Here is a 21,268-nt window from a genome sequence, read left to right on the forward strand (position 1 = left end):
GCCTCTTTCAACTTTTATAAGTAACTAAAATGTATATATATTTATATATATATACACACCATGAAGACAATTTAAAGAAGCAAGGAGGAAAGAATTTTTTACCTGAAAATTATCTTCCGTGAAATCATATCTTCGACTGAAATTCATATATGCTGAACTGTTTATTGTAGGAAAAATAGATGCTGCTGTTTGATTTGCCATAGCAACTAAAGCCATACTTAAGTTTATTCTTTGGCAGTTAATGATGATAAAACTGAAAAATCCTAAAATCACTATTATATGACGACTTGGTATGGCACGACATTTTCCTATAACAAGGAGGAGATTGCAAGTAGTTTTTAAAATGAAATTGTTAAAAATAGAAAACAATTAGTATTGAAAAAAAATATTGGCATTTTATTAAAGAAGATGGCACAAGAGGGAAGCCAGTGAAATATAAGAGTTCAGAAAAGGTCAGTTTTTTTTTATTAGCTTGAATTTCATCTTATGAGCTCATGCTTTAGAATCGTTAAGTTATTTTTCTCTAGTTTCCAGAAAAACTGATATCTAAAAACAAATTTTTTTACAATATTTAGTTCACTTGTTATGTTTTAGGCCCTCGATTATTTTTTTATACCTGGCGCAATTTGGTTTATTGTTTGCTTGGAGAAAATAAAACCCGAAATTCCCAGCGAGTTTTTATGTTTATTACTAATATTTTTTATTTTTGATTAGGTCACTCCGAGTGCTGGTATTTTTTATCGTAAAATAAATTTTTACCTGCATTTGTTAAGGAAAAAAAACTTTATACATCTATTTTAACTTTAATATTTACCGTAAAATCACTGAATCACTTTAATTAAATAAACATTACTGTAAAAATTGGGGTATAAAGGGGTATAAAGGAATTTTACTCTAAAAAGGGATTTTACGGTATCTATAGATTATACGATAAAATACCAGTACTGATTTTTAGTAACAATTATCGTAAAATCACTGGATCACTTTCATTATACAAATATTACTGCAAAAATTACGGTATAATATTTTACGGTGAAAATGGATTTTACGGATGGTGTACCCAAATTGCCGGTACTTTAGACTGTAGTTTAATCCGGAAATTTTTACAGTTCTGGTAACAAATATACAAAGCATTATATTGATGTATTTGATAATTATTAACACTGCACCTATACTGGCAACTTTCAAGCAGAAAGTTTAGAAATATGTGTTTATTTTTTCTCGAGAGTACAGTTACTTAAACTGTGGCTTTTTTATTGCCCTTGGCGAAAGAGCTTCGAAAAACCATGTTTAGACGTTTGAAGAATGACGTTTATAGGCATATACATCAACAAAACCTTGATACTAGTAATCCGAGTGTCTACTGATTACACAGGTTTTATTAAGTCTAAGTCATGTCACAAAAATTCGCAGTGGAATAGCAATGTCACGAATCCATTACTTTATTATTGTTCTGAGTGTTCCAGACATATAATATATTTTTTAACTGCATTTATAATACAGATTTATTGAAATGACGAATTTTTATTTGTCTATGATAATAAGAGATAATGTTTGTGCTTGCCTGTCACTCCTATAATTTTAGAAATATCTGTGCTAGGATCTCAAAATTGAAAACCTAGATGCAAAGTTTAGTTTTAGCCCCTGATCTTACAAATAGATCAAAAATTAATATTTGCTCATTTGAAAGGGATGCTTGCACGGAGAAAAAAGGTATGGTCAAAACTACCAGAATATGGTAAAATTTACTGTGCTTCTGGCTCTATGCTCGGTAATTTAACCGAATTGATTTAGTAGTGATTTTGGTAAAATTAACGATAAAATATTGTTTTATAATGTCTGATAAAATTCTAATATAATATGTGAACATCCCTATCAATGTACAATGACATTTTCGGACTTAACTATCAATTATTACTATCAATTCTTACGATGTGCAATTATTCCTTCATACCGTGTGACCTGTATCCCCTTAAAATTCTTAGCCGCTGTGCTGAATTCAGTTTTGTATGTCACCGACACGTGCCTAGGTTTCTAAAATCATCACTTTTATTTTATTTTTTACTCCATTGCTCTTGTTTGTATTGAAATATTGCGTAAAATAGATGAAAAAAATCATATTAAGGAGGAGTATTAAAAATAAAAGAAATGTTCAAATAAAGAAATACCTTTATTCTCACTGTGTGGTTTAATTTTTACGAACTGCAACGGAGACCTCTTAATATCTTTGTTACTCAGCTGGCTTACTCTGAAATCCAGTTCTATTTTTGTAGATAAGTTGAAGCTTGTGTCATTATGAGTCATAGTTGAGTAATCGGAGATAATGAATATTGAAGAAACTGTCGGAAAAAGTATATATGTTTCAACTAAATACGGTTAGATACTTCACACCGTAAATGTAATCTTAGTTTCAATTTAAAATTTTAAAATCCTTCTAAATTGCATTAAAAAATCGGTCTACATTAGAAAAGTCGGTTTCCTTGAATATGTAAATCTTTATTAAGAAAACGTATTGTAAATTTCAATTAAAAATAATCAAAGGCAATTTTTTTGCCGGAAAAAATTGAACTATGGTCAATTGTTTAACTGAACAATGAATTGAAATTAAATTATGAATTCTAAAATGCTTGCAATAAAAATAGAATCTGCTGTGTCTGCTTGGTTAGTTTTAATACTTTAAATAACATATTGTACATAAAAATTTCAGGCAAATTTGAAACATGAAAATATTTAATTGAATCATGTAATAAACAGGTATATTTAACTCCTTCCAGGGTATAGTTAGAACTTTTGGCGAGTCTCCATCCCCCCTTAAATGTTGGAAAATCCTATTATTATTATTTTTTGAACAATTTATAACAAAGCCAACTGTATTCAATTTTTTATGGTTCCTATATTATTAGTATAAGTAGATATTATTAAAATTATAATTAAAGTTAAAATTAGTTCAAGTTAAAATTATGCAAAATGCGAACCAAAATTGGAATTAAATAATGCACAAAAGTATAAATTTATTAACAATTCATATCGCAAAAATTAAGAGTGTCCATAAAGTTTTAATTGAAATTGATTCAATAACGTTTTTATTAATTTGAAATGAAAAGGTTTTGAGATTTTTATTTGTTAAAATGTTATTACTCAATTATTTACTGCAATTATAGACTGTTTCTTAAACTTTAAATAATCTATATGAACATCATTTTAAAATCTAATGAGTGTTTTCGTGTGTTAAATTATGAATATAAATTGTAAATATTGTATGCATTATTACAACGAAATATTTTATCATTTTTATCGTAAATACTATAAAAATATTATTGCACTTATGGAAAAAATCTCGATAGTCTATCATAATTTTGACAAGAGAAAAAAAAATTTTCTTTGAAGAAAAGTTTCAAATTGTTAATATTTTCCAAAGTTTAATTAATTTTTTTTAAGTTGGCATCTAAACGATTTTTACTTAGAAATTGAATATATAAATTAAATGTATGCAAAGCATTTGTTTTCAACATCAGGATCAATTATAACAGTTTCACTTTAATTAAAATAGATTACAATTTTTTTCACTCGCCCTGTATATATACTTGATAAAAATCTTATAAACAATTTGAAACAACATTACATTTCAAACGCCTAAAGTAAATTTAAGATATACTTGCCAACAATTGTTTTTCTGTTTGAACTAACGTAAAATGCAGTTTCATCCTTTCGTTACATGAGTTCAATAAATAATTTTATTGCCACTTAAATGCACGTAAAACTGATTAAAAATCACACGTGCCAAAGCACTTGTTTAAATTTAACAAGGTCATGCACGTTTGTGATCGAGAAATTACTATTCGCTTACTTTCTCCGTATTGCTAAAGAATTCTCCACATTCGATTAACTAACTATGTCATTGGATGCTTCAACACGAACATCTTTCATCTACAAATTTAAATGGACAGTGATCAATTTATCAATGTAGAAAAAAGACAAATTATATTTTAATATTTATTTAAAAAACTACGGCATGGAATTTGGAACTAACAAAACACGGATTTTATCTATATGGAATATTTTGTAATGGTTAAATTAAAAACGATATCACGTGAAACAACGAGGTTTTATCTACTTAGAATAATTGGCATACTAAATTTTTAATCTCCGATCGATAATACTAATTGAAAGATCTCTTTATTTTAATAAATATTAAACGTCGCCTCTGCCGATGTTCCCCTGTGTAGGTTTAGGACGTTCCAATTGGTTAAAAACTGTAATACTTATAATGTGAAATTATGAAGGTGTATACAAGAATGTTAAGGGATTTAATTTTATAACCGGTGTTAAGCAGCTGACCCGATTCTGAGCTTACGGCTGTCAATAACCAACTCTACTAATTTGAACTAAACCCAGAAGATAAGGGAACTACTAGATCAAGCATTGCAGCGAACTAGCCTTTGTGATGGAACTAACCATTATTTTTGTTGCATGGAGAGAAAAACCACGAAAATCTTTCATGGCTAGTCCGGCGTCAAGCGGATTCTGATCCATGATCCATCTATCATAGACCAGCCTTCACTGCGATTCGAACCTAAGACACCTGATCCTCGTACTGTTCTCAGTTGTGAGAAAAATTAAAAAAAATTGTTAACTGTTTCGTCTGAAAGTAATAAATAATCAGTTTCAGTATAAAAATATTTCTATATTTTAAAAAGTTTTAGTTAATCCTTTATAAAATATATTTTCAAATGCGTTGTTTTTTCAAAAGACATGTTTAACAATGCATGCATTTATATATTATTAATATTTATAGGCAGTTTTATAATTCTTCGCAAAACACAATTTTATGATATGTGTTTATAAAAACTATGAGTAAAATTAAAATAATTTTATTTACATTCTCGTGTAAAGTAACAATATTTTTAATGTTAAATGAATTTGAATTTATTATGAAATGGATTTTAAACATTTGCGTATTATTGAAGGGAATTTTCGAACTAAAATTATAAATCCTTCCATAAAAAGTGTAAGAGCGTCTTAAATATTTAATAAATTTTTTAAATGAATTAAATTATAATATTAATATTTCCCAGAAAAATCTGTTATAGTGTTTTACTATAAACCAAAGCTCGTCTACAATCATTTAATTTGAGTAAGCCATCATTCAATGATAAATAAATTATGCAGCAAGAAATTATACAACGAAAATAAATTGTTCAACGATAAATAAATTATAATTGTCTTATTTGTAATATAAATGCATATGTCATACAAAAAGACAGATAAAGGTGCACTTAAATAAAAACAAGTGAATATTGCAATGTAAATTTATTCATATGTCATGTAAAAAGAGTGATAAAGAAGTATTCAAATAAAATCAAATTGATATTGTAATGTGAATGTACTCATACATTATATGAAAAGACAGATAATGAAGCATTTAAATTAAAGCAAATTAATATTGTAACGTAAATTTATATATCTTGGAAAAAGACTGATAAAGATGAATTTAAATAGAAACAAATAATGATGAAATGTAATTAATGGCCAGTAAATTAAAATAAAACTACAATTGGGATTTATAGTATTCGTTTATTATTAATCAAAAATATAATACTGACAATTCATTCATATGAGAAATTAATTAACGATGTATGGTAAAAATATCATTGGTTATTTAAATTATCTGGAACTTTGCAAACAGCCACTGTCATTTTGCATTGCCTTTTAGTAGCTAAATTGAGGATCTCGCTATTTGCCTATCAGCCTTACACTTTAAAAAGTTAATAACTTTAGGCTAAATTGAAATATATAAATGAAATTTGGAATTAGCCTAATTCGAGAATGCTCATGATAAACAGCCTTATTAAACATTTTTTGCAATCATTTTTTGCATATTTTTCTTATGTTAATTCAGTCTAATTTAATAATTCTTCAAACATTTCCTTATTGACATAAATGCATATAAAGGCTAATTATAATTTGTTTAAAGTGTATTATTCAGATGAGATTTTTCAATTAGCCTGATGCATTGAAAAATGCCGGTAATATTTGCAAAGAGTTGGATATTTTACATAGATAAAAATTAAATCATGATAGCTACATTCTTTGTAAAGCAAATAAAGTTGAACAAAATGATAAATTAAATTTACAACCAAGCAAGTTTACAATATTAATTTATTATTGAATAATAGGACAGAAATTCAATGCAGTCTACAATTGTTTATAGCAGCAACTTTTATTTCTAATTTTTAAGAACTTTCTCTTGGTATATACAAATCATAAATCATGTATACAAATAAGTATTAAACAAATAATTAGTATATAAGAACAAAAATACTGAATATTTTCTTCATAAAAAGATGTACAAAAACAAATTATATATGACAATGTTTTAAATGACACATGATGATGAGATTTTTAGGTCATTTTTTAAGATGCCCTCAAAATTTAAATTTTCAAGGCATCTTAAACATTGTAGATACTAATTTTCAATTTCAATTACTGAAGATCATTAAAACATATTATCGAAGTAACTAACTGTAAATGTTTTTTTTAGTTAAGACGAAAACTCATGCGTTATGTCATGGTTGCCAAAAGTTTTAGTACGATGAGGATTAAACACTTGGACAATGTATTTATCTCAACAGTATACAAAATTGTATTTAGCAGAAGAAACAGAACCAACACTTGTTTTAACAGCATGACTCCTTAAAAAAATCTAAGCTATCCCAGACTAATCTACAGAGGATATCTTTCCCAATCTGAAACAGAAAATAAAAAATTTATAAAAAAACACAAGCTTTTATGAAAACAAAATTACATGAATAATAAAAAAACACTGTAAAAAATTCTGGATCAAGGTACTGTACAAAGCACCGGTACTCAGGGTACCGGTTCTCTTTTACCGTAAAATCCATTTTTACAGGAACTTTTTAAGAAAGAAACATCTTTTACTCACCAATTTTTACAGCAAAATACGAGGGTAGCTATTTATATTTCTGGCCTTGGCAACAGTAAGTGTTGCTAGGCGACAGCAGATGATTTTAATCGAAAGTTTGATATTTTTAAACATAAATTCAGCACACGATTTACCATTATAGCTTCATTTGTGTTGTTGACAGTAAATTGAAAAGTTCTTCTCTTTCAAAAAATGGAATTGAATCGTGAACATTTTCGTGCCATTATTTTTCATAACTTTCGACGTGGATTGTCAAGACAAGAGTGCTTCGATGAACTTAATTCTTTATTCAGCGATAAAGCGCCATCCTACAGCACTGTAAAAAATTGGTATAACGAATTTAATCGTGGTCGATGTTCGATCCAGGACGAATCCCGTGCAGGTCGTCCAAAATCCGTTGTTGTGCCAGAAAAGATCGATGCTGTGCGTGAACTGATAAAGCAAGATCGTCATGTGACATACCGTGAGATAGAGGCGTCTTTGGACATTAGTATGACTAGCATCAATAAAATATTGCATGAACATTTGAGCGTAAAAAAAATTTGTTCGCGTTGGATCCCGCATAATCTGACAAACGCTCAAAAAAAGGCTCGTGTCGATTGGTGCAAGGAAATGTTGGAAAAATACGTTCAAGGTACATCAAAGGCTGTGTATAACATCTACACAGGTGACGAATCATGGATCTATGCATATGAGCCGGAAACAAAACAGCAATCAACTGTATGGGTCTTCCAAGACGAGGCAAAACCAACAAAAGTTGTTCGAGGAAGAAGCACATCGAAACAAATGATTGCCTGTTTCTTCGGCATTAACGGTCATGTGGCAACAGTGGCGTTAGAGCAACGCAGGACGGTCAATTCTGAATGGTACACGACCATTTGTTTGCCAGAAGTCATCGGAGAAATTCGAAAAAAGCAGAAGAACAGGCGAATCATTCTTCATCATGACAATGCGAGCTCTCACACATCGACTCAAACAAAGGCATTTCTGACGGAGCGAAAGATCGAACTGATGGGTCATCCGCCGTACAGCCCTGATTTGGCACCCAATGACTTCTTCTTATTCCCACACATCAAAAATAAATTACGTGGACAACGATTTTCGACCCCCGAAGAAGCGGTTGATGCATTCAAAACGCATGTTTTGGAGTTACCTCAATCGGACTGGAAAAAGTGCTTTGAAAATTGGTTCAAACGCATGCAAAAGTGTATTGATCATCATGGAGAATATTTTGAAAAACAATAAAACCAATTTCGATCCTACATGTTTGTTTTTTCATTATTAGGCCAGAAATATAAATAGCAACCCTCGTAACTATTATGAAATCACTGAATTCCTAATTAAGTAAATACCACAATAAAAATTACGGTATAACATTACCCACGCCACACTGCCATAGATACCCGTTCACAGGGTAGGCCACATTCACAGATCGCACAACAGGGAAAATTCCATGCCCTGAGTAGAATTCGAACCCGCAGCCATTAGCTTTGTGGTCAGGCATGCTAACCACTCCTCCATCTAGCCGGCCTATTCCACAAATATTAAAACTGCACCTATTCTGACAAATTTAATACAGATACTGTTGAAATATGTACTTATTTCCTCTTGAGAAAGATAAGTGCTGGAGGAAATTATTTGATGGTGGTAAACTTTGAATATCATCAGTTGGCAGCTAGCAATAGCATCATACAAAGTGATACTGTTAATCCTCATTCCGATGGGATGATCCACAAAAAACGTGTTAAGCTTTATTTACTAGTGAAAAGTGATTGGGGAGTGCAAAAAATAAAAATAAATAAATAGATCATTAAAATCATTTTAACTTTATTGTGCTTCAATTTATATGTCGTTCAGAGCTTTGTGTACGATTTCGTTTTTGTTCAGTACTGTTTCGTGCAGCTTAGAACTGATTTATTGATAATTTATTTTATTCCCCCCGTACAAAGAACAAATATTCAGCTAGTTTTAAATAAATAATTGTTCATGAGTGACACATTTATATCTGTTTAGTTAGAAATTAATTTTTAATGAATGGGGTAAACCAACCAGTGAAGGAACATTTCATATATATTGATTGAAAATAAGAATTTGAAAGTTTTTCTTTAAATTGATTGGTAACAATAGCTTACTGCCAAACAATAGGAACTCATCTAGCAATGTTTTGGATTACCTGGTCAAATGGACTTCTCTGGAAAAATTTTTGAATTTGTTATTATCTCTGCAACACCTTGTTTCTTTGAAAAAATTATAAGGTGAGTGTTTGTATTTATATGTTTGAAGTGGAATTAATTGCATGTAATAGTTTTATTTTTCTCACTGTGAAAAGGAGAATTCAAAATATAGTTATTGAAGTTGCGTCTCATTTTTTTTAAGTATCATAAGCACTGAGCTAATAAAGCACTGAGACAAGGGGGTGTTTATTCACAGGATCACCAAACGATGAAAAACCAGTGAAGGAACAAGTGTTCCTTTACTGGTTTTTTTCTAAGTTAATGAAAATAAAAGATAAACTTTAATTTTCTTGTATCTTTAGTGATGTTCCGCATCAAAAGTATGTTAAAAATACGAAAAACAACTTTCAAGCAGTGAGGGAACAGGCATGTTCATTTACTGGGCATAGATTTCCAAGTGAATGAACAGTATGTGTTAATATGTTGACACTTTAATTTTCAATTCATGATTACAAAAAAAAGTTAGCATTGTCCAAGCATTTATATGATATAATTTAAAGAATAGGCTTGTTTTTAAATATTTGTATGGCTTATAAATTCATAAAGAGCATTAAAAATAACCAAAATTAAGTGTTCCTTTACTGGGTGTTCATTCACTGGTAAGAGCTGTTCCTTCACTTGGTCTTCTCTACTACTTGTTATTTGAATCTCCAAAACTTTAAAACAATATTATGCAAGTTCTCTAAAATTTTTTACATAATTTGCAATTAGTAACAAATATGTTGACACTGTCATTTAACTAAAATTACGAATTTTGAAATTAATGTGATTTTTTAAAAGGCAAGCGAAGCTTAAGTGTTCCTTCACTGGTTAGTTTACCCCACATAGATGCTTATAGATGAAAACTTATATGATTTCTTTAAAAAAAGCACCGATTGCAAGACTACTTAGAGCGTATTAATGAAATAAATATCAATTGATATATTAAATAAAAAAGGAATTTTTTTCCTATTATTTTTAATTTTTAGGATTTATTTTTTTCTTAACGTCCAGTACCTTTTAAAAATTAAATAACTTGCTGCAATTAAATTTCATAGCTTTAATTAAATAAGCCAAATATTCATATTACTTCAGATTAGCTTTAAATAGAAAAAGATAATAGGAATGACATTAATTCTTAGTGGAATATTAAATTTTTATCTTTATATTTATTCCTATTGCTGCAAATGGAGCGAATGGATCTTTTTGTATTGAACATTGTTTCTAATCTAGTAACTTAAATTAGCCAATATGAAAAATAATATCATTTTGAAATACTTGCTCATTGATCATACTCAGATTTCGTTACTTAATTCAAATATATAAATAATTAATTAATATGTATGAAGTCATCAATCATCTGATCATTGGAGCAAAAAATATTACATTTTAAACATAACTAGTTTATATTTCATAATTTTTATTTGATATTATATCACCGAGTCTTGTGTAAAAATTGCTATTTTACCACGTTTATACCAACTTGCCTTCGTGTATGTCTGTTCGGGTAGAATTTTGTAATCGATTTTAAACTAACTTTCCGACTAGCTACAGACTTCAAATTTGGCACATAGTTCAGAATTGGATGACAATGAAGAGAAAGAAGACATACAAAGTAAAATAAAATTAAAATGAAAGAAAAATTAATAATTTCGTGATTGTCTTTTGTTTTCGATTCGATTATTTCAAATAAGTGTCACATGTCAGTTGAAAAGTTTTGTGTACAGTGAGTGAAAAAATTGAGATTTTTGAAGTAAGTACAAAAAAAATCAAAATAAAAAGTAATATTTTTAAAAACCACGTTTTTGTAGTGGAGAATAATTATTAAAAATCAAAAATTTGAAAAACGAGAAACGTGGTGCGCATGAAATGCATAACAGTACATATACACATACATATACACATTTTCTTACTCATACACATGCACAGCCACGTATCACATCTACATATACATCCTCATGCACATGCATATACACAAACATATTCCACATACACATCCACGTTCAGATACAATTACAATTACATATATTCTCATGAGCACACATACACACACTAATATGACATTACTGTTATGTATTTCATGCGATTCAAATTTTGGTTTTTTAATTATTATTCTCCACTACAAAAACGTGGCTTTTAAAAATATTACTTTTTATTTTAATTATTACTTTTTCTTTTAAATATTACATTTATGAAATTCATTCATTTTTTTTTTTTAAAAAAAGTGAGTAGTTTTTTTTTGTATCTTTTAACTTAAAAACTATGCTAAGCTAAGAGATGCTTTTCTCTAAATCTAAATTAAATATCGCTGTACTAAAACTAGCAACTATCGGAAATATTTCTATCTCAATCTGATCTCTATGAAACGTAACACCACTTTTCTGGTGACAAATTACAAACAAAGCGTTTTCATTGGTGACTAAAAAATTATTTCATTCATCCCAGAAACTAAACAAAAGAAATTTAAAATCTAAATAAACATTGATTATAAATCTACCCACTATATAATTTAAAAATTGAAGTAAAATATAAAGTTACGTGGTCGAAGAAACTGCTTATGTAGTGATGGTTAGGGAAAAAGAGTATTATGTCCTCGCTGTTATTCCAAGTATTCGTTTCGAAGCAATACTGGTGTGTGTACTAGAATAAACAGGTTGATTGTTAAAAACCCCACACAGAAAATATAGCTACATTTTATTTTGTTTTCTCAAAGCTAGTGCTTGAATTTTGTTTCTTCTAAATTTCTATGGATGGTTGACAGAATGTAAACAATAACAAGCTTCCTAACACCGGAAAAAAATTTATAAAGCTTCCGGTGTATCCCTCCGCGTTTGTTACGCTTAGGAAGTGATATGTGAACAGGCTTAATATTCTAAAAAATTTTATTATTGGGATTTACTCTTAATTTTACCTCCCATAAGAGTTTTCTATAATTTATAAACTCTAACAGTATGTGAGTCTAAAACAAATTTAAGAAAATAAATATCACAGCATAAATAAAGGGAAAAGTTTGCCCTATTTTGAGTGATATCCCTTATTTGGCTATATTTGGGTAAAGTAGAGTCGTTTGTTATTTTTCGGGTAGCATCATAGCAAGCTTGTTGAGTTTTTCAAATTTATCAGTTGTTTGCTTCGTTGAAAGTTAAATTGAAGGAACGTGTTATATTGAAAACATTACAAGTATAATAATACTAGTGGGCTCGCTACTAACTTAGTTACATTACAAATGCACAAAATTCTAAGAATTCAAAACAATCATTCAAATCCATGTAAGAACTTCTTTAAAAAAAATTACATCTTTTTAATAAATACTAAGTCATTAAAATAAATTTGAATTCAAATAAATGACATGTAATTCGTTAAACCTATTAGAAATGCGTTATAGTATAAAATCTTAAAGTGTAACAGCATGACTGAGACTCATTTTTCAATGAATAACTAATAACAATAATACAACAAATAAATTCGTGATATAAATCAAAAATCGTCGAATGAATTCGTAATACATAAATTCGTGAAAAAAGCGCTTTCGACAAAATACTAAACTAGAGATCTATCGACATAGACTATTCACTACTGCCTAGCTTAATAGTATGAGATTGCCGCAGCTGATGCTCTCTTAGGTTATTTCAGTTTCCGTTTTTAAAAGCGCTATATGTTGAGCCACCTCAGCCAGATTTGGCATGTGACGACATTTTTAGTGGCAATCATTGGTCGATTTTCTAGCGTTGACATTCGCGGAGTTGTAATGAGGCTTTTCTTTTTGTCGCCGTGTAAGAGAAATATATATATAGATTGGAAGGTGTGCTTTTTCAAGCTTAGGCGTGAAAATCAGTCTTCAATAGTAACCTGGAAGTCTTATGGCGAATTTAAGCCCCCCAGCGCCATCTGTGTTTAGCTTTACAAGGTCAACCATGCATTGAATGACAATGGTATGAAACATTTTTAAAACTAAATGATTTTTCAAAAGATACGAACCTTGGCAAATACTGTTTACACCGATGGCTCTTTCTAGAAGCAATTTTGTTAAAGCAAAAGATTACGTAATTATTCCTTCGGAAATAGGAGAGACAACGTATGAGATGTGGAGCGCTGTTCCTATTATAAGAGAAATTAGGTAGTAGGAAAAAAAAGCTAACAAAAGCGTTGCATTCCAAGATCACCAATTAATAATTGTTGTGGAATATTTGATCATACACTCTCAGAAATAAAATTAGCACTTAGGACGATTTAGGAATCTTTGAGCTATATTTTGTTAATTTTGAGAATTATTTCGTCGCGAAATCACGTGGTCTGCGACGAAACGCGAACTCTCAAATATATGACGACAATGTTTCCTCAAGTCCAAACTTTATCGTAATGCATTATGGGAGATTGTTAACTAGAATGGCAAAATTAGACTACACAATCGAAGGTAAAGAGACGGAACAAGCCGACTGGCTTTATGATGGTCAAGGAGTCAAGCTCACGGGTTCGATTCCGGCTTTGGGCTGGGGGTTATTTATATCTCTGTTTTATCTGTGCTTGTGTTATTTAGACGATATTGATCCACCTATACGGTACCCACGATAAAGTTATTATTGGAAAAGTAAGGCGCATTAGGCGCTATAAGTTTTTTTAATTTTTTTCAAAAAATAGAATCGCGAAACGTTCCTTTTGTTTTGCCGAAATTTGTTTCCTCGAAGATGTGACGACAGTTATTTCGTCACATTAAGGGAATTTTTTTTTTTATCTCGGATCATATAAAAAGAAACGGTTTCGTCAAAAACGAAGAAAGTTTCGTGAAATTTGAGTATACAGTATATTATTTTACATAAACTTTACGGCAATGTAATTCAATTCTTTTTTTTCTTTCTTTTTTTTTTTGCTTTTTTTTGATCCTACGTATTTTTACGTTTTGTTTGCTTGGTTCTAAAAAAAGATACAAATACGTTGTTCATGGCTGTTGAAGTTTGGTTTCTGTTTATCTTTGAATTAACAATATGAACGTGTTGCAGATAGTTCAAGAAGAAAGCTATCACAGATGGCGGATTCGTTATTACAAACTGTTAAAAAAGAATCGTGATCTTTCAACAGTTGGTTTATTGAAGAAAATAAAATTGATTGGTATTAGTTAAAAATCATGTTTATCTAATTGAAGTTGGCTCATAAAGAGTAGGTATTTTTTACTTATTTTAATTATGCATTTATATGGGAAAAAGTTTCGTTCATATTATCCACGTCCATTGCAATTGCAATTGTTTATTTTGATGTTGTGGTCGAAGATGAGTGTGATGCCACAATTGGCATTACATATTTATTTTCATTCCTTTTAAAATATCTTTCATTACTTAAGCTTTTTTTTATTAATAGAATTACATTTAAAATAAATCAAAAACTTAATCTTTTTAAACGAACACGAACATAAAATATTTATTACTTCTCTTCTAGATCAATGTAACGGATACTTTTTATTTCATTACTATGCAGATTTATTAATTCACTGCCGCCTCAAATCGAAAACAAAAATCTATTTATAACTTTTTATTCTAAATTTCCAACCGCTAAATGTTTCGGTTGCATGGTTGTAATATTTCTCATAAATTTGCTGGCGACTCTTGATCGCCAAGGTGTTCTTTTAAACCCAATATTGATATGCTGGTTGGCTTTGTTTTGGCTATGGTATATTTTGATAAACTGCCAATTTTGGATCTCCTACCCATGCTTTCGATGTCCGTTAATAATAATTATATTCACTTTTAATTTCAAATTTGTCGAGGCTGGGAGTGCCCTAAGGGGCCTCCCCAGTTTCAATTTTTAACGGTCAGAAATTATATTCTGGCTGTATGATCTCTCAATCTGATTTCATCCCTTTAAGGGATTTCTATTTTGGATGAAGAAATGGCCATTCTCTATCACCTATTATGATTAATGAAGCAAATTTTCATTTTAGCGAGTTATAAATTGTTTCCTGGACATTATCCATTTTTAGTATTTTCATAATCAAAATGTATTTTTGTACGGCTAAGTAAAAATACACTATACGAATATTGGCGGCTAATGACGGACAAACAATCTCCGCCACAATGAGATTCCACTGAGTTAGAGGTTTTAACTTATGAGGTTTTGCAAAGTTTCTTGTTTTCATTTACATAAATTTGATATTTTTCCTAGGACGCAATTTAACTAGGACTGACTCTTACGCACTTAAAATACGCATGCGCCAGTTCTTCGAACGTCGGGAGCGTACGGATTATAAAATAAAAGTACGAAAACTCTCTTTTGAGAATATTGACGTTTATTTATTGGTGAAAAAACGCACATTTTCCTATATAAAAAAAGAAAGAAAGAAGCAAAAATGAATGTATTTTTTGCATTCCAGAGTGTCCTAAGACTATACTGTAAAACGTTATTTTTTTTTAAAAAAAATTCACGTTAAAATAATAAAATTTATTTTCTAAATCTACTAAAATAACACCAAAGCAGAAAAATAGGTATGCAAAAAATTTCTCACTTACCTTTCCCCAGAAAATTAAAACTATATCTGGAAATTTAAAATATTAGACGCGTTCAGAATTCACCACAGATGAGGACTGTGAATTAAGTAATCGAAATTGGTTGTCATAAATTCCCATCACTGTCAGTGAAGTGCTTGTCAATCAACGTCAGGGAGAAAAAAAATTACTCTTGTTCTCAGGTGAAAGGTGCTTTGTTCATAAAGTAAGGGAAATTTCGTTTCATGTCTGTTAAGACCTTGAAAAATCTTATTATTTGATAAGCTTTTAATAATTTTTTCCTTATAAAACAATTCTGATATCATTAAAATTAGTATCCTTGAACTGAATAAAATGAGAGCATTTGCTGTCTAAAGTATCTAACAAATTTCTTTTTAATGGATTTTTTTTTTTCAAATTTAGAGTTTTTATCTCATTTGTATTGTATTTTAACTTTTTTTAATAATACGAAAAGAGAAAAAATTTTTGATGAGAAAGGAGTTCTAGCTTGATGATAAAGAAATTTTAAAAAATAAATAAATATTATGATAAAAAATTATTAAAATTTGTGGGTACCGTCCCCTGTTCGCTGGCGCAACCCAACATCCGAAGATTTCTCTACAATCTTACATGGTTTGTTTTACAAGTCATGCTTTCTACAAAGTTAAAAACATTTTAAATGTGTTCAGAGTAAAGTTTGAAGAATTTGAATCAATTATTAAAATTTTTAAAACTAATTCCTCCCTTGAAAAAAACTAATTTTAAGTCAACTAAAAGTTATTGAATTAAAAATAATTAAATTGTAATAAATGATATGAAATAAAAAAAAAGTTTGAAGAAACAAGGGGTATGTTGGAAATGTGAGGATGGATATCGCCAAGATTTTTAAGACATAAAATGTTTTGTTCGTAATTTTCCTTGTGTTTTTAAAATTAATTCCTTTTTTAGAGAGTTTTATAACTCTTTCCTTGGTAGTGGTTTCGAAAAATGGAGACGCTTGGCATGGACCTAGCGTCGCAATTTCTTATACCGCTCAACCGCTCATTTATACAGCTCAAAAACACCGCTCAAACTCCATTTTAGGAATAAATGCAATTATTATGTTTCAATTAAAAAATGGATTTTGCGGTTTAAAAACTTCAAAATTCTTTCATTGTACATCCGTGAGAAGTATGCAATCATTTTGAACATTATTCTTGAGCGCATAAAGCACAATAATTATGCAAAAATTTTCATTCAGTTGTCTCAAACGGTATAATCTTTTCATGGTGATATGTCGGCAAAACTATCATATCACCTTGTATTGTAACGCACTAAATCAGTTCGACAAAGCGAATGATTAAACTAGGAACTCTGGTCTTGAATTCGGGCAAGAGAAAAATGGGTGCTTCAATTCAGCGAAACCCAAAAACAGTTCATTAAATGCTTGGTGTAGTTTACCATTTTCCCAATAGATGGCAATACTAGATGTTTTTTGATTTTCCTGCAAAAAGTTCGGCAGTTTCATGACATATGTTGGATTTTTATAATTTTTCAGTTCAAAGGAACCTGAGGGACATGAAATTTACGACAGTTGATATAAATAATAGTATTGTAGTATTAGTTTATTATATTTATCTGGAAAATTATGTCATCTATATATATATATGTTTCTCTTACACGGCGACAAAAAAAAGTCTCATTACAATTCCCCGAATGGCAACGCTAGAAAATCGACCAATGATTGCTGCCAAATATGTCGCATGCCAAATCTAGCTAAGATGGCTCAACATATAGCGCTTTTAAAAACGGAAACTGAAATGACAATTCAGCTGCGGCAATCTCATACTATTAAGCTAGGCGGAAGTGAGTAGTCTTTGTCGATAGATCTCTATTTTAGTATTTTGTCGAAAGCGCTTTTTTTCACGAATTTATTTGACGAACTTTGATTTATATCACGAATTTATTTGTTTTATTATTGTTATTAGTTATTCATTGAAAAATGAGTCTCAGTCAATGAGTCTTTCTTTGAATTCAAATTTATTTTAATGACTTAGTATTTACTAAAAAGATGTAATTTTTTTTATTAAAAAAAGTTGTTAAATGGATTTGAATGATTGTTTTGAATTCTTAGAATTTTGTGCATTTGCAACGTACCTAAGTTAGTAGCGAGCGAAGCGAGCTTGGTTCGCGAAGCAAACCATATAAGATTGCGTAGCAATTTTCGGGGGTTGGCGAGCGTTAGCGAGCAGGGAGCGCAGCCCACCAGTATGATTTATTTTGCTATAATTTTAACAAAAATTACTGTAATGCATTAACATTTCCCATATATGGGAAAATATTGAGTATAGTAGTTGAGTAGAAAAAGTGTAAAAAATTCAGTGTATTATTCACTGGATTATGTGGTGGTCCATAGGAATGATTAAGTGTTGCGTACATACTAGAATATGTGTGATCACTAAAAGTACATACAGGATGAAGCATGTCAATTTTTTCATTAAGTACTCTTTAGATGTTTATGATAAAACATACAAAATAACATAAGTAGTGAAAATTGCGTATGTTGACCACATGTGAGACAACAATTTGGTGTTCCAGTCAACTTATAAATAGGAAACCTATTTCTTTTAGCCAGTTATGTACTTGATTATTAAGATAAACTTAGAAAGATGATCAAGTTACACAAAGGATCATTTTAACCAGGTTTCGCTTTAATATTGAATCATAAAGAAATTGGAAAACGGAACAGATTGTGAGTTGGTCTCGATTCTCATCTCTGGGTCAACCGTAGTCCAACCTTCTTGTTGGAAGATTAAATCAAGCAGTTAAAATATGTTACACAATTCACTAGGTTACACAATGTAATTAGAGATTAATGTAAAGTGTTTTTACAAATTCTCAGGGTAACAGGATGGCTAAAGAATAAAAACTAAACATATTTTTAAAAAAATAACATTTATCTACCAGCTTCAATCTTATTCACCATTCTTCAACAATCACACTATATGATTTGTAAAAGAGAAAAACATTAAAATTTTGTGATAGTAACTTCCTTCTTGTCTAAGTTTTTTGAAGATAGATCTGTTTTTGTTTCTACTTTAGTGTCTTTTATATATGCTGGATCATATGGTTGAATTTCAGCAGAGCCTAAAGTTTGGAAGGTCGCACCACAGACAAAAAAACAGATGATGTAATAAGGAACATTTTATGCCATTGACTCATTGTTTGCTAAAATAAAAAATGCAATATAAGTTATGCACACTTCATTTTTCAATCTATTTTTAAGGATGGTTCAAAAATATATGTTGAACAATGTAAAAGTAGGTAGAAGGGACCTAATAAATTTCGTATAGAAATGTTTGAGCGGAAATACCGCGTTAAGCCGATAGAGAGCGCAATTGCTTACTAATATACAGCAATCCATGCGCCGCTTTGAATTTCGTACCCCTGTTCGTCATCGCTCTTTCGACCAGCATTGGTGAGCTTTAATTGAAAGTAATTTGATTGCGAACTGGTCAATTTCGTATAAGACTGTAGATGCTAAAATGCAAAATATACATAGGACATCAAGGAATAGGACATCGAGGAACTCATTCAATTTTTAACTTTAACCAAGCGCCTTAATTTCGTTTTTCAATTGTTAATTTGTAATAAATATATCTTAAAACTAATAATTTAGTCATTTTTTGTAACTATACGAGACGATTAGACATTGGTTCTATTTTCTTATAAATAAAATTTTCAATTACTGTAAGAGGAGTAAGTCATTTTTGTGGTGAAATAAGATTTTTAAACAAATACGATATTTCGAAAATCACTTTTGTGCAAAATTTCAACGAATATACCGGTCGTACTTTTGTTATTTTTAAAAATAGGGATATAAATACTTGAGAAAGTAGTGCTAACTGATAACTCAATCTTATATTTATCCAGCCATAAAATCCACCAATTTTGATAAAATTGGCTTGTGGAAACAATATTACGCAGCTTTGGTAGTTCTATCAATTTAATTTATACAGTATTAAATTTTAAGTTCCCTTTTTGTTGTACGTATATTATTAATATTAACAATTTTATTCACAAAAAGATATTTTTTAAAGTTGTAAGTATTACTTTTTAAAGATTGGAAGATTTTGCAGAAATAGTTGATAGGACTTATGTTTTCTACTTGCTCTTTTTTTAAATATCAATACATTTCCAATTTATTTATTGTATTAGTGTTTCATATTTAAAAAAATAAAGGCATTATGATTCTAAAAGAAAAATTTTAGCATTTGAAATGCTAAGTATTAAGTTTCCTATTAGAAAGATATCTTTTCTGGGCTTCAAAAATAGTAATAAAATAATTCACTACAAAATTTTTGTTCGTTCAGTAATCAAATTAAAGAAAATGTTTGTGACAAAGTTGTTATTTTATAGATCTGACGAAATTTTCTCTTATAAGTAAAACGGTAAAGTTTAAATGGCAGATTATATTTAGCGAATAAATTTGTCATGGAGTGTAAATACAAATTAAAGTTAAAAAGAGATGGCATTAATGAGGAATTACAATATTATTTTGCTCATAATAATTAGAAACATTCACAAAATTCTCCAAAAATAATTAAATATCATAAAAAAGCTCATACTTCTTCTTTCGTTAAATGCCCAATGAGAATAGGCATTATGAAACCAGATAAACTAGCTACTGTGCTTCCTAATGCCATAATAATTCCTGAAAAGTGATAAAAAATGGTGTTTGTAAATTACAAGACTTTGTTAGACATTTTTACATATTGGTACACTGAGAAAAAAACATGGTCAAAACTACCAGAGTGTGATAAAATTATCCGTAATTCTGATTCTATAGGAATACTATAAAATCTGTAATTTTTACCGAAGAGCTTTGGTAATGACTTAGTTAAAATTAACAATGGTTTTATAATGAGAGATAAAATTTGGTAAATATGGTAAAATTTGGTTATTTTATCATGGTATCTTAGATTATGGCATGAAAATCATTCATTCGGTTAAGTTTGCTTTTCGGTTTTTTAGTTTTTACGAAATGTTTGGCGATAAGAACTATAATTTGGAAAACCAGAATTATCGGTAAACCGTATGATGGAAAACTACCTAATAAATGGCTTAAATACTTTATATTTCATTATTTTTAACCAGGAATATTTTTCACCCCAAAATGTCAAATGTTTTGCTTAAAAATTCTCAGAATATTCAAACACAAATCGTAGTAGGCTTTAAAATCTAAAATATTTTTAAATGAGTTCGTTTACGAATATCTATCTATATTATATAAAACGCTAATACGTACGTATGTATGTATGTATCAATAAAACCGATGATATTTCTTTTTTCGCGCCGGCAACAGTTTTCATTTTTAATTGATTGGATTCGGCGCGCAAGAGCACGTAGTGAGCAGCCAGATAACAATAACCAGAGTGAGCATTATCAGGTTGTTCAATTCAGATTCATGCACTAAAAACATGACAATATTTAATTTAAACTCAATTAGGAATTAATTAATTAATTGAAGTGAGAATGCTTTAAAAGGCCGCTGTTGAATTGATATTTTTCTACTGGGAGCTACCTAAACGTCTAAAAAACGTTTAAGTGTTTGTATTGAATGCATTGAATTTTTTTATATTTCGCGTTTATTTATGCAT

At 29.6% G+C, this 21,268-nt stretch overlaps 2 protein-coding genes and 1 long non-coding RNA gene across 4 annotated transcripts in view; all 3 read right to left on the bottom strand.

Moving 5' to 3' along the window:
* LOC107443282 (uncharacterized) overlaps nt 1-3,866 on the bottom strand; it is a 55,656-nt gene extending 51,790 nt beyond the window's left edge. The window contains exons 1-3 of the mRNA XM_016057098.3: nt 3,660-3,866; nt 2,169-2,339; nt 103-308 (exon numbers count right to left, since the gene is read on the bottom strand). Of these exons, the coding sequence (XP_015912584.2) occupies nt 103-308; nt 2,169-2,304 (342 nt within the window). The 5' untranslated portion in view covers nt 2,305-2,339; nt 3,660-3,866. The remainder of the gene's footprint in view (nt 1-102; nt 309-2,168; nt 2,340-3,659) is intronic.
* A 1,429-nt stretch (nt 3,867-5,295) lies between these two features.
* LOC107443284 (uncharacterized) lies at nt 5,296-16,141 on the bottom strand. Its single transcript, XR_001583963.3, has 3 exons — nt 15,654-16,141; nt 13,135-13,254; nt 5,296-6,746 (listed from the first exon to the last, which is right to left on the bottom strand). It is a non-coding gene; the product is annotated as an uncharacterized lncRNA (long non-coding RNA).
* A 2,405-nt stretch (nt 16,142-18,546) lies between these two features.
* The window catches only part of LOC107443283 (putative inorganic phosphate cotransporter), a 32,817-nt gene continuing 30,095 nt past the window's right edge, over nt 18,547-21,268 (bottom strand). For both annotated transcript variants that reach the window (XR_011637021.1, XM_016057102.3), the window contains 2 exons: nt 20,237-20,322; nt 18,547-18,836 (listed from right to left, as the gene is read on the bottom strand). Coding sequence is in view for 1 of the 2 variants with exons in the window: in XM_016057102.3 (XP_015912588.3) it covers nt 18,756-18,836; nt 20,237-20,322 (167 nt within the window). In the remaining variant the exon portion in view is untranslated. The remainder of the gene's footprint in view (nt 18,837-20,236; nt 20,323-21,268) is intronic.

The sequence above is a fragment of the Parasteatoda tepidariorum genome, chromosome 6 (genome assembly GCF_043381705.1).
Source record: "Parasteatoda tepidariorum isolate YZ-2023 chromosome 6, CAS_Ptep_4.0, whole genome shotgun sequence".
NCBI lineage: Eukaryota > Metazoa > Arthropoda > Arachnida > Araneae > Theridiidae > Parasteatoda > Parasteatoda tepidariorum.